Consider the following 18,108-nt stretch of genomic DNA (forward strand, 5'->3'; position numbering starts at 1 on the left):
TTTTCCCCCCCCGCCCCCCAAGATGGAGTCTCACTCTGTCACCCAGACTGGAGTACAGTGGCACAATCTCGGCTCACTGCAACCTCCGCCTCCCAGGTTCAAGCAATTCTCCCACCTCAGTCTCCTGAGTAGCTGAGATTACAGGTACCCACTATCATGCCCAGCTACTTTTTGTATTTTTAGTAGAAACGAGGTTTCACCATGTTTCCCAGGCTGGTCTTGAACTCCTGACCTCAGGTGATCTGCCCACCTCGCCCTCCCAAAGTGTTGGGATTACAGGCATGCACCACCGTGCCCAGCAGGGATATGCTTTTTTAAAAGTCTCTGTGGTATGTATACTTTGTGACTCTCATAGATTTTTAAAAATATGAGTAATATATAAATACATTTTTATCATAAAAGATTTAAATCATATAGCTATTTAGAGACCAAAATATGAAAATTCTCATTCATTCTCTCACCTCACCTCCATCTGCAATTCCCAAAGTTACATTTGGTGTGTTATCTTCCCTCTCTTTCAGTACATTTCTATACATTTGTCTATATCTTATTCTTTTTAAAAACTGAGATATTATACATATTCTATAGTTTAATAATGTCTTGGAGACCTCTCAATTATTAATATTTTGGAAATCTTCCCAATCTGCTGCATATGTTCTATAGTGTTATGTTTACCTTTACATGTTCAGGGCTGTTACCGTAGATGAGAGTCCTAGAAGTGCAGTTCCTGGGTTCAAGGAACTTTCTTTAACTCATCATCAGATTTTCTTTTTGAAGAACCTTTGTGGCTTGATAATTATGTTTCTAGAAAATTTATTATTCAGGTTTAGAAGTTTGGGGAGCTGTTTGAAATAACACTCAAATGAATTTCCTGGCTTTGGATTCGTTCCCCTTAGCAAGAGAGTTGTAAACTGTGAGTTTTATAACCTTAATGACTTTTTTTTAAAAAAGGCAATTGATCTCTTAATCTAGGTGTTTTAGCTATCATATGGGAGATGTAATCTGCAATCTGTGGGACAAATGGGGGAGTTTTGGGAGTTATGATAGAAGACTGTTTAGTAACGTTTTATAATGTTTTACAGTGGAGGAACCTGGTAGATGCCACCTCATCAGCCGACCAGGGTTAACATCACATGATAATCATATTGCTATCATGCAGTGATATTAATATAATAAAGTGAGATGGGTGCATTGCCTCTGTGATATTCTTCCCCCAAACCCATAACCACAGTCTCATAATGAGAAAATAACAGAGAAACCCAATTTGAGGGACATTCTACAAAATGCCTGACCGTGTTCTTCAAAAGTACCATCCATGGTGCCAAAAGTCATGCAAGACAAATCTAAGTAATTCTCACAGGTTGTAGTACACTAAGGAGACAGTGAAAACTAATTGCAAATAAAGTGGGTTTTGGTTTTTTAAAGTATGTTTATCCTAATGGACAATATGCTCCCATAAAGATCGTCTACCCTAGAAAACTGTGTCTTCCCTCTTAAATCCAAGAGATCCTTATCCCAAAGGGTGGACTCCATTGAGATCTCCTGGGCTAGAGACCCAGTGCATGGATGGATGAGACAGTATAACCAGACTGTAAGCAAGACCGTATAAAGATGTGATCTGAGCTCATGGACACTGTGGCAAGAGGTCAGGCCCGAAGAATCAGAGAACTGAGTGGACTTTGCAATGGATAGCCAAAGAGACGGTCCAAACTTAAAATGCAAAAGAATAATTCAAGAATGATTTGGTAAAATATAACATAACAGCCTATAACAGAGTCTTGAAAATAGTAGCCAAAAGTCACCTTAACCTAATCATAAGGCATATCTACCACACAAAAGCATGACTTAGTGCATGACTATTGAAATGCCAAAAAAGACAGATAAAGGAAAGTTAAGCCATAGTGGCAACCTCTGCAGATGGAACGAAGGAGCTACATGCAGTCAACACTGAGACCAATTGAGAATATTTGCAGTTAGCATATGTCTAGGAATTCCTGTAGGTATTACAACCCAGCAAGCATAGGTCAGCAACCCAAGGTCAGAGTACAAAATGGGTTAGTACTAAAAAGTGGCTAAAAAGATGACCAGCCCTCAAGAGGAGACAGTATTTAAATCATATACCTCTCCTTCCCCATGCTAACTAACATACTGTAATTTGTTATAGCTGTGTCTAAGATAACTATTTATAATTATAAATCAGCCCTACTGGTTCTTCTTGATACTGTAATTTCTAGTCAAAAAACCTCTAGAGTTAATGTAAAACTTCTTAAATGAGAGGACCATCTGGTTACAATTTTGGTTTCAATTCCCTGTTATGCAACTGGCACCCAAATAAGGACTGTTTCCAAATATGAGTAGGCTAAGTCAGTCATAAACAAGCAAAAAGTTTCAGTTTTTGTTGCTATTATCCAAGATGTTAGCAGATGAAGTGTTTAATGAAAGGGTGCTTCTTTTAGGCAAACTTCTTTTACCATGATTTGTTTAACCTATACCAGTGGTCCGTACATTTTTTCCTGTAAAGGGTCAAATAATAATAATTATTATTTTTTATCTGTGACTTTATATTTAATTAAAATATTCCCAAAGCCCCACACGTCTTGTCTTAGGAAACCAACGATTCCCAAAAGGCATCAACCTGCTGAAAAAGGTTAACAGAACATAGCATCTATGTACTTTAAACCCTGGCTGAAAAGAGACTGAATGTGGTGGCATACTTTAGCTCTAGAATGTTGAGGATGAGAATAATGTTGTAGTTACTTTAGTTTGATTTTCATGTATAGTACCAGACACTGAACAAATCTGCTTTAGCAGAAAAATATGAAAATACATAATAATATGTGTGACATAGTCTAAATAATGCATTTCCTGTTTAATGTATTGTTGAGATTTGTATGCTAGCTATTTGGATCCTCTTGGCTTGGGTTCTTCATTCCACCATATACTTTATTTTTCTTTAGGTTTTTGTGTATTTATGTATTTATTTTTATTTAAAACGTATTAATGTTATTTTGATTCACAAACTATAATTCTATCATTTTGGGGGCACAATGTTATGTTTTGATATATATATACAAAGTGGCATGATTAAATCAAGCTAATTACATATTTGTCATCGTGCTCACCATTTTTTATGGGGAGACACTTGAAATTTACTCTCTTACTTTGAAATACATAACATATTATTATAGATTATAGTCATCCTGCTGTGCAGTAGATCTCAAAATATGTTTCTGCTTTCTACCTGAAACTTTGCACCCTTCCATCAACAACTCCTCATTCCCTCCCTCCCCACCCCCACCCCACCTCAGCCTTTAGTAGCCATGATACTCCCTACTTCTTTTTTTTTTTTCTCCCTCAACATCAATTTTATTTGGCTAAATATCTGTGGAATGTACTATAATATTACAAAGTCCTATCTTTCTTTTTTTTTCATTTTTTTTATTATTATACTTTAAGTTCTAGGATACATGTGCATAACGTGCAGGTTTGTTACATATGTATACTTGTGCCATGTTGCTGTGCTGCACCCATCAACTCGTCAGCACCCATCAACCAGTAATTTACATCAGGTATAACTCCCAATGCAATCCTTCCCCCGCTCCCCCCTTCCCATAATAGGCCCCGGTATGTGATGTTCCCCTTCCAGTCCATGTGATCTCATTGTTCAATTCCACCTATGAGTGAGAACATGTGATGTTTGGTTTCTGTTCTTGTGGTAGTTTGCTGGGAATGATGGTTTCCAGCTGCATCCATGTCCTACAAAGGACACAAACTCATCCTTTTATGGCTGCATAGTATTCCATGGTTATTATTTATGTGCCACATTTTTCTTAATCAGTCTGTCGCGATGGACATTTGGGTTGATTCCAAGTCTTTTGCTATTGTGAATAATTAACACGTAGAACCATTATTACTTGCCCGTGTCTTTATAGCAGCATGATTTGCATAATCCTTTGAGTATATACCCAGTAATGGGATTGCTGGGTCCATATGATGCACTTCTAGTTCGAATATTGATGAATCCTTCATACTGTTTTCCATAATAGTTGAACTAGTTTACAATCCCACCAACAGTTAATAAAGTGTTCCTATTTCTCCACATGTGCTATCCAGCACCTGTTGTTCCTGACTTTTTTAATGATTTATGTATTCTGCTGGTGTGAGATGGTATCTCATTGTAGTTTTTGATTTGCATTTCTCTGATGGCCAGTGATGGCAGAGCATTTCATGTGTCTGTTGGCTGTATGCATGTCTTCTTTTGAAATGTCTGTTCATATCCTTGCCCACTTTTTGATGGGGTTGTTTTTCTTATTGTTTGAGTTCTTTGTAGGAGTTCTGGATATTAGCCCTTTGTCCAGATGAGTAGATTCCAAAATTTTCTCCCATTCTGTAGGTTGCCTGTTCACTCTGATGGTAGTTTCTTTTTGCTGTGCAGAAGCTCTTTACCAGTTTAATTAAGATCCCATTAGTCCAATTTTGCTTTGTTGCTGTTGCTTTTGGTGTTTGGAGCATGAAGTCCTTGCCTGTGCCTATGTCCTGAATGGTATTACCTAGGTTTTCTTCTAGGGTTTTATGGTTTGGGTCTAACATTTAAGTCTCTAATCCATCTTGGATTAGTACCCATGGAAGGTAAGGAAAGGATCAGTTTCAGCTTTCTACTTATAGCTAGCCAATTTTCCCAGCACCATTTATTTAACGAGTCCTTTCCCCATTTCTTGTTTTCCTGGGTTTGTCAAAGATGGGAGATGGCTGTAGATGTGTAGCATTATTTCACCCAAGGGTTCTGTTCTGTTCCATTGGTCTATATCTCTGTTTGGTACCAGTACCATGCTGTTTTAGTTATAGCCTTGTAGTATATGGTTTGAAGTCAGGTAGCATGATGCCTCCAGCTTTGTTCTTTTGACCCAGGATTGTCTTGGAAGTCACGGTCTTTTTAGTTCCATATGAACTTTAAGCGTTTGCAATTCTGTGAAAACTCATTGGTAGCTTGATGGGAGTGGCATTTGAATATAAATTACCTTGGGCAATATGGCCATTTTCATGATACTGATTCTTCCCTGTATCCTAATTATGGGTATGTTCTTCCATTTTGTTTGTCCTCTTTTATTTCAGTGAGCAGTGGTTTGTAGTTCTCCTTGAGGTCCTTTACATCCCTTAGCCAAGTTGGATTCCTGAGTATTTTGTTCTCTCTTTGAAGTATTGTGGGCTGGAGACAGCTTCAGATTTGGTTGTGTTTTGTATGTTACTGGTGTATAAAGAATGCTTGTGATTTTACACCTTAATTTTTGTACCCTGAGACTTTGCTGAAGTTGCTTATCAGCTGCAGGAGATTTTGAGCTGAGATGATGGGGTTTCTAAATATACAATCATATCTACAGAAACCAGAAAGGGACAATTTGACTATTCTTTTCTAACTGAATACCCTTGATTTCTTTCTCTTGCCGAGCTGCCTAGCCAGAACTTTCAACGCACTATGTTGAATAGAGGGTGGTGAGAGGGCATCTCTGATGCCAGTTTTCAAAGGGAATGCTTCAGTTTTTGCCCATTCAGTGAGTATTGGCTGTGGGTTTGTCATAAATAGCTCTTATTATTTTGAGATCGTTCCATCAATGCAAATTTATTGAGAGTTTTTAGCATGAAGGGCTGTGAATTTTTCAAAAGGCCTTTTCTGCATCTATTAGAGTCATCATGTGGTTTTGTCTTTGATTCTGTTTATATGCTGGATTCACGTTTATTGATTTCGTATGTTGAACCAGTAAGGGATGAAGTCATGATCATGGTGCATAAGCTTTTGATGTGCTGCTGGATCTGGGTCTGCGAAGTATTTTATTGAGGATTTTGCATCAGTGTTCATCAGGGGATATTGGTCTAAATTCTACTTTTTTATTGTGTCTGCTTTTTGGTATCCAAGGATGATGTGTTGGCCTCATAAAATGGGTGCAGGGAGGATTCCCTCTTTTTTCTATTGATTGGAATAGTTTCAGAAGGAATGGTACCAGCTCCTCCTTGTACCTCTGGTAGGAATTCAGCTATGAATCCATCTGGTCCTGGACTTTTTTTGGTTGGTAGGCTATTAATTATTGCCTCAATTTCAGAGCCTGCTGTTGTTGGTCTATTCAGGGTTTAACTTCTTCCTGGTTTAGTCTTGGAAGAGTGTGGTATAAATTGTCCATTTCTTCTAGATTTTCTAGTTTTTTAGCATTAGAGGTGTTTATAATTGTTATTCTCTGATGGTGGTTGTATTTCTGTGGGGTCGGTGATGATATCCCTTTTGCAATTTTTTATTGCATCTATTTGATTCTTCTCTCTTTTCTTCTTTATTAGTCTCTTGCAAGCGGTCTATAATTTTGTTGTCTTTATTAAAAACCAACCTGGATTCATTGATTTTTGGAGGTTTTGTGTCTCTATCTCCTTCAGTTCTGCTCTGATCTTAGTTATTTCTTGCCTTCTGCTAGCTTTTGAATGTGTTTGCTCTTGCTTCTCTAGTTCTTTTAATTGTGTTGGGAGTGTCAATTTTAGATTTTCCAGCTCTTGTGGGCCTTTAGTGCTATAAGCTTCCCTCCACACTGCTTTAAATGTGTCATGAGATTCTGGTATGTTGTATCTTTGTTCTCATTGGTTTCAAGAACATCTTTATTTCTGCCTTCATTTTGTTATGTACCCAGTAGTCATTCAGGAGCAGGTTGTTCAGTTTCAAGTAGTTGGTTTGATTAGTTTCTTAGTCCACAGGTTCTAGTTTGAATTGCTGTGGTCCTGAGAGACAGTTTGTATTTCTGTTCTTGGCCCATTTGCTGAGGAGTGCTTTACTTCCATTATGTGGTGTTTTGGAATAGTCTTTGATGTAGTGCGAAGAATATGTATATTCTGTTGATTTAGGGTGGAAGTTTCTATAGATGTCTATTAGATTCTGCTTGCTGCAGAGATGAGTTCAATTCCTGGATATCCTTGTTAACTTTCTGTCTCGTTGATCTGTCTAATGTTGACAGTGGGGTGTTGAAGTCTCCCATTATTATTGTATGGGAATCAAATAATTATTAATAGTATTTTTAGCCTTGCAGCTACATATGGTCTCTATGTATTTGTCATTGCCTTTTTGTTTTTTTAAACAAATGTTTAAAAACGTAAATGTTCTCTGTGTCCTTCACCATGTTTTCATGCTTTGTGATAGTGGCTGAAGTTTAGAGACTTGTTTTAATAAACAATGTTCTGAAATGTTGATCTAATTGCCTCTGGCAAAAGATGTGTAATCATGACTTTTGATGAACTTATTTTAAAAATAGATGCACAGTTGATCTCTTATTGCACACATTTTGGCAAATTCATGAGAGATATTCTCTATAAACGTGACACTTGCAAAACCTACCATACCCTGAAAGTTTGCTGTCTAGAAATTAGTGCCTAGTTTTCATTCACATTAATATTTAGGTAAGACATGTTTTATTTCTAAATAGACTGTCAAACTTTTTTCATATTTTAATGTGTAATAGTGATGACCTTTTTAAAAAGACTCAGTGTAATTCGTTTTCTCATTTAAGCCATTAACTGCCCCCTTTGAATAGTATTGTTGCTGCTTTCTCTTATAAATTGATGATGTCTCAGGGTCTCAATTTACAATTACATTAGTTTCTTCCTTGAGTTTGTAGTTGAGCTGTGGCTCTGCACTGTTTGGGCCTGTACAGGCATCCTTCACAAGTCCCCGGCAGGTGGCCTTTAGCAGGCTCAAAGGTGGCCTTTAAGCCATTCTTAGTGTCACTGTGAAAACCATCCAGATTTTCCCCCAAAAAGGCCAAGTAGTTGCATGATGTGTTGTGGATTTTAGGGATATATTTTGCCTATTTCACATACTTTTTTCCAAGAAGATAGGTGAGCTTACACATTTAAAGGTTTGAATTGTTTTTCTTCTGTTTATAATTTTATTTGAGATGGTGTCTCACTCGTCACTCAGTTTGGAGTGCAGTGCAATGGTGTGATCAAGGCTCACTGTGGCCTCAAACTCCCAGGTTTAAGCCATCCTCCCACCTCAGCCTTCTAAGTAGCTGACACTATTGATGTATGCCTCCACACCCAGTTAATTTTTTTTTTTTTTTTTGGATTTTTTGAAGAGACAGGATTTTGCCGTGGCTGCCTAGCTGGTCTCAAACTCCTGGGCTTAAGTGATCTCCCTGCCTCAGCCTCACAAAGTGTTGAGTGGCGTGAGCCACTGCACCCGGCCTTTTTATAATTTTAATAATAGTCTGTCAAATAATCCTTCATTACTTTTGCTTTCTAAATTCTCATTATATTTTACTTTTTTTTTTTTTTTTTTTTTTTGAGCGGGGTTTTTTTTTTCCCCCCCGCCCTGGGTTAAGTGGCCGGTTTTTTGCTCCCTTCAAGCTCCCCCTCCCGGGCTGGCGCCATTCTCCTGCCTCAGCCTCCCGAGTAGCTGAGACTACAGGCGCCTGCCACCTCGCCCGGCTAGTTTTTTTTTTTGTATTTTTAGTAGAGACGGGGTTTCACCGTGTTAGCCAGGATGGTCTCGATCTCCTGACCTCGTGATCCGCCCATCTCGGCCTCCCAAAGTGCTGGGATTACAGGCTTGAGCCACCGCGCCCGGCCCTCATTATATTTTACTAAACAATGCTTAATCTCGCTGATAAACCATTTTAGCAGAAGGGTGTCTGATGAGTACCACCCCTCCCACCCCAGCTTTTTTTTTTTCTTTTATCAAAGTTACAAGGTCTCCCTCTGTTCACCAGGCTGGAGTGTAGTGGTGTGATTATATCTGACTGCAGCCTCAATTTCCTGGGCTCAAGAGATCCTCTCACCTCAACCTCCCCAGTAGCTGGGACCACAAACATGCACCCCTATGCCCAGCTAATTTTTTTTTTTTTTTTTAAAGTAAAGACAAGGTCTCATTATGTTGCCCAGGCTGGTCTCAAACTCCTAGTGTCATTTAATTTCTGTTTTGGTATCGGCTCTGAAAGACCTGTTGAGAAGGTACTTGGAACTCTTGATATTTTCCAAAATCTGTTTTACTAAGATAAATTTTAAGGAGAGCAACAGAAAATAAAGCACAAAGGTGGTTTTTTTGGTTGTTTATTTATTTATTTATTTTTGAGACGGAGTTTCACTCTTGTCGCCCAGGCTGGAGTGCAGTGGTGCAATCTCGGCACGCCGCAACCTCCCCCTTGTCCCGGGTTCAGGTGATTCTCCTGTCTCAGCCTCCCAAGTAGCTGGGATTACAGGCGCCCATCACCACACCCGGCTAATTTTTGTATTTTTAGTAGAGACGGGGTTTCACTATGTTGGCCAGGCTGGTCTTGAACTCCTGACCTCAGGTGATCCACCTGCCTTGGCCTCCCAGTGTGCTGGGATTACAGACATGAGCCACCGCGTGGTTTTTAATCAATATTGTTTAATAATGAATTGGATTAAGAGAGGTGGGTTTTTTTACTCAACAGAAAGTTGATTGGGTTTTTTAAAAATAGCTTCTCTTGTTTTCAATAATTAAGGCTTAAAAAATCTCTAAGAGTTCTCTTTGAGATATTTGGATTCTATAAAAATGAAACGCTTTGTTTCTTAACCAAATGATAATTCCTTAAATTGCATTATTTGGTTCAATTATAGTGAATTTCCTGGTAGAAATTTTATTTTCTCTGAAGCAGAGTCAGTCATCTTAATATCACCATGTCAACCAGAAAAGAAGGAAATCTAATATGCATAATAAAGGGAGAACACTGACACATGACTTCTTTAAAAGTCTCTGAAATTCAACATATAATTTTTTATACCAGAATGTGAACAAAAATTTAATCTTTTCCTCTTCATCTATGTCTCATGATGTATTTATGTGATTTTAAAGAACATTTTGGGGTTTTTTTAGTTCTATGTAAATGTGACCATGTTATCTGTATAATCTTGCCATCCCTTCTTTGGAAAACATGGGTCACTGTTAAAGTATGTCATGGATGCCGATGTGGAGTCTGAGTAAGCCTAGTGGGCACGAGGGTGTGTGTGGACGTGGGCGCGTGCGTGTATTTGTTCGTTTCTAATCGAGCCATTCTTCTAGAGTCTTTAGGTCAGCTGTCACGTTGGGCTTTCCTCCTTTGTTCTTTTGAGTTGCTCTATGACTAGCCACAGACCTAACACTAAAAAGGAAGGCTTTTAACGGATTAATTCCGTCCTTTCCTTCGCCTACATTGTAGCAGCTGCGTTCTGCCCTTTCTGTGGCCCTGCAAGGAGAGGAGGCCTGTGTATAACAGTCTTCTGTCAACATCCATTATAAGATTCCTAAAGCACATGGAATGAGATAGTTCCCAGGAAAACTCTTTGTCAAGGCCAGTCCATGTGGGAAAAATATTTCTGTGCTTAGTCTTATAACGATGACTTTTTGTTTTATGGGGTCAGGAGAAATTTGACTTATAAGACAGCATTGTGCTATGCCTCCATACTTACCTGCCCTTTCTTTCTGAACTCTTGCAGGTAGCAGCAGTACCTGTCCAAAGATCGCTTTAATTCCGCCTTGCTCCATAAGCAGCACAACCACACTGGTTGGTGAGAATGTATCTGAAGAAGAGGCTCAGGGAATAAATGGGAACAGGCCAGCGAAACACTCAGCTGCAAGTCCAAAGCCACAAGGTATGCTCATTGAGGGTTTGTGATCAGGGTGGGTACTTCGTTGATCAAAGAAGGCTATCCAGAAAAACGATGGCCACAAAGAAAGTGTTTTAAGCTAGAAGGAAGCAATTGGGTACATTATTTTTTAGAGAATAGTCCATGTGTGCATCTTCTCAGGCAGAGGTTGCTATTTGCTCTGCTCCTGAAACAACATACATTTCTCTATTATGGATCTTTTCATGTTGCTGAAATTCTTTGCATGTCATCTTAACGGAACTGTGATCTCTTTATTATGCCTGACCTAGCACAGGGACTTACTGTCTGTGTTATAAATGTGTTTGGAGCTACTGTTAGAAAGAAATGATTTGCTAGATGTCAGCATTTGTGAAACATAATTCTAAAACAGCACTTCATGTACTTATCAAGAACATGACTTGAAAATATTAAGGAGGTGGGGCCTGAAAACACCTGATAGTATTTTTATACTTCCACTTTCTGTGGTATACAGTAACAGCCCTTCATTCAGGATTCTGTGGCCAGTGAGGGTAAAGAAAAAGCCATAATGGTAGGAAGCTTGAATGATTTTTTTCAGTGACCATTTCCTTTTACAAATAAATTTCCAGTGAACTTGGTATTAACTTTGAGAAGCAAAAAATTACAGTTTTGATGATAGAGAGCAAGGCCTTTTGAAATGGAACACAAAAGCTAAGCTACCCTGTGGTTTAATGTGTAGTTTCTTCCTTATAGATTTTCATTTATAATGAATGCTAAACAGATATGAGAAACAATACTGGGCATTGTCAGAGTTACTACAGTTGGGAAAAATCAATTTCTATTTTTGCGTATTTTGTGTTTACTTAGGTCTCTTTCCTGTTCTTGCAAAGAAAAATGTATTCTAGAGCATACATTATAAAATAAGTGGTGTTATTCCTTAAAGTTGTATGTTTTAAGGATTTCTGAAAAAAAATTTTTAGAACAAGTTTAAAATGAATCTTCTAGATTATGGGATATTTGTCTTGTTCTCACTACAGTTATATTTGTGGTGATATGGAATATCACTATCAAGCAAGGTCAGATAATTGATGATTCGGATGAGTAGCCTATTCATGATCTTACAACCATTTCTTTTGACTACACTGCTGCCTTATAGCATTGATGTGAATATAAGCATATGACTTTTTTTGATCATGATTTGAGCCTTTTTATTTCCAAAATATGAAATTCCATTTCACCCATTAGACCCGAGTTGACAAAGATCCAGTGTGAGGTAAGAATATTAATAATGAATACAATTCTAGTTGATGTAATTTTCCTGATCAAAGGAAGAATTTCATTACTTAAAAAGCCTTTATTTTTGAAGATGCACTGCAATACTTCATTGTTTTCCAAAGTCGGTGTATTGAGAGATATAATAAGAGTGTCCTTCCTGAGCTGCGTGTGCCAAAATAATCCCCTTTTTAAGTAGACAACACTAACCTTGCTTTTGCTGTTTTGTGGTTATATTAAAACCTCAGTATAGTTATTTAAATACATATATACTTCCTATCTTAAATATGGGCTAATTATGTATATATACTTTTCTAACTAAAGGGAATATTTGCAGATATTAAACAAATCACAGAGTACTTTATACTTCTTTTTCAAAATACGTTCAAGTGGTGTTTGGCCTTTCCCTGATACCCATGGCTAAAGTTCTAACCCCACCTTTCACCCTGTCCTTTTATATTTCCCTTTGCTGTAGTCTGTTCAGGCTGCTGTAACAAAATACCATAAATTGGGTAGCTTATAAACAACGGAAATGTAGTTCTCACAGTTCTGTGGTATGAAAGTCCAAGATCAGATTCAGGGTCTGATGAGGGCTCGCTTTCTGGTCCACAGATGGGTCCAAGAGCAGATTCAGGGTGTAATGAGGGCCTGCTTTCTGGTCTGTAGATGGCCATCTTTTCACTATAACTTCACAGGGTGGAAGGGGTGAGAGCTCTTTCTGGGGCTTCTTTTCAATGGCACTAATTTAATTAATGAGAGCTCAGTCCTTATGACCTAATCACCTCCCAAAGGCCCCACCTCTTCATATTGTCACCTTGGGAATGAGGATGTCAACATGTATTTTGGGACACAAACAAACACTCAGACCATAGCACTCCATACGAACTTTATTTTTTCTCATTCTTTACAACCTGAACTGCTGTATATTTTACTCATCAGCTCAGTTTTTTCTGCCTATGTGTCCGCTCACATAGTACATAACCAGTCTTCAATAATACTGCTATATTGCTACATTTCTTCCCCTTTGTTTCTGCTATTGTTTAAAACTTTGAACATGTGCCATGTAGCGACCAACGTCCCTGAAATGAGGCTACATCTTAGTATTGTCAGATGAGCTGCTACATAGATTGGTCAGTAATTCAATCAACAGTACCCAATAATGAGTGTTTGTTTAGTGGAGAGAGCTAATTTTAATTTCTCCTAACATTTGGGTGACTGAGGCAGAGAAGAGAAGGGGGTGCTAACAGGGACCTACCGCGTGGAGCAAGGAATTATCACCCTGACACCTTTGTTCCTGCCTCACTGCAAATCCCTTACAAGTTGTGAATGGTGAGGTTGCTGGGGCTTCAAGGTCACTGTGTGGGGTCCTAACAAGGGAAGGGGAGTCAGGCTGGCAGGAGCAGGGGAAAGCAGAAAGAAAAAGCAGATAAACTGTTAAGTCTGCCTTTCTTCCTGGTCCAGGGCACGTAGCCCTCCTGTGCAAATAACTCACAATCTTCCTGCACTGACTTATCACCAGACACGTGGCTGATAGAAAAATGGAAATTAGCTCACTGCAACCTTGGCATCATCGGTACTGCATGTAGCCCTCTCCAGCACCATGCTGTAAAATCCCCAGGAAACCTTTGTCTCTTTGTAGTCAGCTTCTCTCTTGCTGATCTGCCTGTTGCTTTCTTGCAGTGTATTTTCGTATTTTGTCTAATAAATATGCCTTTCTCTACCTACCTGTCTTGGTGAATTCCTTTACTGCCCGTGCCACCAGCCCCGGATAGTTGCTACCTACAACACTATGTTGTTTTAGTTTAATTTAGGACTCTTATTCTAGGTGAGTAGTTCTCAAGCAGAGACAGTTTTGCCCACACTTGCATATCCTCTCCCGACAATAGGACATTGGTAGTGTCTGGGGACATTTCTGCTTGACACTGCTTGTGGGAGTTGCTACTTGCAGCCGGTGAGTAGAGAGTAAAGTTGCTCTATATCCTGCAATGCACGGGACAGTCCACAACTAAGAATTCATACAAACTATAATATCAGTTGCTGCATTTGCAAAACTCTGATCTAGATAAAAATAAGCACATAATTATGTCTTTTTTTTCCTTATGTAGATTGCTAAGAAGATTATAGTTATAATTTATTGTGGGGTTTTTTGTTTTTTTTTTTTGTGAAAGAGATGGTTTTATTCTGTCACCCATGCTGGAGTGCAGTGGTGCAATCTCAGCTCACTGCAGCCTCTGCCTCGCAGGTTTAAGTGATTCTCCTGCCTCAGCCTCCCCAGTTGCTGGACTACAGGCATGGACCACAACGCCCAGCTAATTTTTGTATTTTTTGGTAGAGATCGGGTTTTACCATGTTGGCAAGGCTGGTCTCGAACTCCTCACCTCAGGTGATCTGCCTGCCTTGGCCTCCCAAAGTGCTGGGATTACAGGCATGAGCCACCATGCCCGGCCTATTGTGATAATTTTAAAAGGGGAAAGTATTGCACATCTTTATTAGTGGTGATTATGTAGTAATGTCTCTGGAACAATATATGGTTTATGTTTATTAATTACCAGTAAGTAAATATTTTTGAAGAATTATTTTTAGGTTTTTAAAAGGTGAATGAGCTAAGTTTTATTTTAAACCTGAAAAAGGAATGACCAGAATGGCAGCCCTTTGCATGGTGTTTCAAAATCAGCAGAAAGAAAGATAAATTTTAGATTAGAGATTGGATAAACTTGCATTTGGATCCAAATTGAAATACGTAGATTTCGAAATGGATTTGTTTCATAATTAGAGCTTGTTTTGCCTTAGCCTCAGAAAATACCCTAAGGCCTTGGAAACAATGGCTTATTCACTTCATACCAATCCTAATAGTCAAACAAATTACTGAGCAACCTCCAGCATAAGTCTTTCTTCTTGTTCACCACTTTTAATACTGGCCTGTTTCCTACCATGCTAGACAGTGACTCAAAATAACTCCTTTAGTAATTAAAGTTAATAGTTCTTTTTCTCTTAACAGCTTTTATCCAGAACATCCTCCGTAATTCCTGATTATTTTTATAAAGTGCAAATTGTCACATAATGTCTCAATCATTAAATGCTTTAAAGAGCCACATTGTTGTTTGAGTAACTTACATAAATATAGAGTACTTAAACCTATTCATTAGCTTCTAAAGTAAAAGTCTATGTATAATGATCCATTCTTTTAAAAGTGTAATATTATAATGCATTTATACATAGCCAGCTTTTGTTGTTTCTGTTTTTAAAAAGAAGAGTAATTGAAGACTACTGACTTAAACTGGCAATTAGTTTCTTTTCATTCTAGATAATCACTTTGAATAATCAATTTTTTTTCCTATTTACATCTGTAAATTTGGGTGTAATAAAACCCAACTTATTTATAGTCTAATAGAGATCTCAAACTTCACATGTATGAAACTGAACTGCTATTCTCCTCTCCAAAAATTGCTTTGCCTGCTATGTCACTTGACCACCATTCCATCCTTCTGGTAGTTGAGACCCAAGGCTTCAGAGTCATCCTTGCCTCCTCTCTCTTTCTCTAATATGTCTCACTTAATCTTATCAGGAAATCTACTTTAAAAATATACCTAGAATCCAAGTATTTCTCACTGCCTTTTCCTAAGCACTGTGATCTCTTGCCTGAATTTCTACAATATCCGCTTAATTGTCCACTCTGCTTCTCCCCTGTTCCTCCTCTACATTCTCAACACAGCTCCCAGAGTGATCCTGCTGAAAGTTAAGTTATATCATGTTACACTTCAGCTCAGAACCCTGCAGGGACTTCTCATTTCATGCAAAGTCAAAATAAGTGGTCCAGAGTCTACTTTCTCAGGCCTCTCTATGCACTACTTTTGTCCACATGCTCGTTCTGCTCCAGTCCTGCTGGCCTCCAGACCCCAAGTGTCCCTGGCTCTCATTCCACCTGCTGGAAAGCCCTTCCCCAAACAATTCCTTCCACTTCAAGGCTTACTCAAATCCTGACTTTTCACGGAGGCCTAACTTTGAACACCCTGTTTAAGACTGAAATCTGCCCTCCCTTTGACTTCCCACACCCTGGATCGTATTGATCTTGTTCTTTTAGCCCTCACCACGTTTTCTTCTAGCACTTACCTCCTTCCGATAAATGATTTACTTGATATTTTTTTGTTTATTTTTCCTTTGCTCATTCATAGGCTCAAGTGCCTAGAACCTAGTGGATATTCAATAAATATTCATTTAATTAATGAAAAAATGAAACGCCCTATATAGAGGTATGAGGATTGTTCTAGGATATATATTTTTTGAATGCTGAATTCTTAGTGGTTTTATAAATTTATACTCTCATCAAAAATGTTGTGTTCACATTACTTGATATCTTCACTGATACGTGGTATTGTCAGATTTAAAATTCTAGTCAAGCCAGGCATGGTGGCTCACACTTGTAATCCCAGCACTTTGGGAGGCCGAGGTGGGTGGATCACGAGGTCAGGAGTTCGAGACCAGCCTGGACAACATGGTGAAACCCCATCTCTACTAAAGATAGAAAAAATTAGCCAGTCATGGGGGTGTGCACCTGTAATCCCAACTATTCGGGAGTTTGAGGCAGCAGAATTGCTTGAACCCAGGAGGCGGAGGTCGCAGTGAGCTGAGATCACGCCATTGCACTCCAGCCTGGGTGAGAGGCTGAGACTCTGTCTCAAAAAAAAAGAAAAAAAGTAAAAAGAAATGCTCAAATTGTAGTCAATCTGATTTGTCTGAAATAGTATCAGCTTATGGATTTAATTTGTATTTCCCTGAAATACTAATAAGTGAGTGTGAACACAATTTTTCCTGTCTATATCCTTTGAGTTGTTAGGTCTTTTAGTTAATAGTGCATAGTGGTTTTTAAATTTTATTTATTTATTTACTTATTTATTTAATTTTTTTTTTTTTTTTGAGATGGAGTTTTGCTCTCATTGCCCAGGCTGGAGTGTAGTGGCACAATCTCAACTCACAGCAACCTCCATCTCCCAGGTTCAAGCGATTCTCCTGCCTCAGCCTCCCAAGTAGCTGGGACTACAGGCATTTGCCACCACGCCCAGCTAATTTTTGTATTTTTAGTAGAGTCAGGGTTTTGCCATGTTGTCCAGGCTGGTCTTGAACTCCTGACCTCAGGTGAGCCACCTGTCTCGACCTCCCAAAGTGCTAGGCTTACAGGCATGAGACACTGTGCCCGAGTTTTTTTATTCTGATTGTTATCCCTTTCTTCCTTATATATAATACAAAAGTCTTATCTGGGTCGGTAAGATCCAGTTCTTCACAGGGCCTTGTAGAAGAGCCAAGGACGGCTGAACAAAGAAAGGGGCAGATGAAGGGCATTCTTGCATTTTGAAACTTTGTATCCTGCCACAAAATTTCACATAGATATTATATGGTTATCTTAAAAATAGATGTCTCATATATGTTAATCTTTTGCAAGTACAAAGTGCTTTCATAGGTAGGGTTCTTTCATGTGTTTTTGAATCCTTTTCTAGTCATTTACTTCTCAAAGTAGCTGTGTGTTACTTTTTCAGTCTTTGATAGGAGCAGTAAGATTAAATATGAATTCATTTTATGAAATAGTAATTTTCCTTAAGAGCTGAATGTTGCTGGGCACGGTGGCTCATGCCTGTAATCCCAGCACTTTGGGAGGCTGAGGCAGGCAGATCACCTGAGGTCGGGAGTTTGAGGCCAACCTGGCCAACATGGCAACACCCCATCTCTACTAAAAGTACAAAACTTAACGGTGTGGTGGCAGGTGCCTGTAATCCCAGCTACTCTGGAGGCTGAGGCACAAGAATCACTTGAACCCAGAAGGCGAAGGTTGTAGTGAGCTGAGATTGCGCCACTGCACTCCACCTGGGTGACAGAGTGAGATTTGGCCTCCAAAAAAAACAGTTGAATGTTAACCTATAATCATGAGTTACAAGAAGTATTGAGCCGAAACAAAGATGAGACTCATTTCCTGTTCATCAAGGAACTCAAAAGTCTAGGGAGGCAACCCTGGTTGTAAAATATTATAAAACAAAATGGCCGAATGTTGGTTGAGAAGATATTTGAAGATTTTTGAGGCAGGATGGGAGGGCAAGAGGTGGAAGAGTCAGGGAAGCCTTCTGAAAAAGAGTTGATGACTGAGGTGAGCCTTGTGGGGATTAAGGGATTTTGCCAAGTGGACCATTCTACGTATGTGCCAAAGCCTGAAGGCCTGAGAGAACCTTCCCAAGCTTACAATGGAAGATGCAATTCAGT

The 18,108-nt window shown here is 38.9% G+C and overlaps 1 protein-coding gene across 5 annotated transcripts in view; it reads left to right on the top strand.

The window, feature by feature from the left end:
- FGD4 (FYVE, RhoGEF and PH domain containing 4) overlaps positions 1 to 18,108 on the top strand; it is a 259,423-nt gene that overhangs the window by 164,766 nt on the left and 76,549 nt on the right. For all 5 annotated transcript variants that reach the window (XM_009180494.4, XM_009180497.4, XM_021922173.2 and 2 more), the window contains exon 2: positions 10,462 to 10,617. In XM_009180494.4, coding sequence (XP_009178758.3) covers positions 10,462 to 10,617 — 156 coding nt within the window. The remainder of the gene's footprint in view (positions 1 to 10,461; positions 10,618 to 18,108) is intronic.

The sequence above is a fragment of the Papio anubis genome, chromosome 9, assembly GCF_008728515.1.
Source record: "Papio anubis isolate 15944 chromosome 9, Panubis1.0, whole genome shotgun sequence".
NCBI lineage: Eukaryota > Metazoa > Chordata > Mammalia > Primates > Cercopithecidae > Papio > Papio anubis.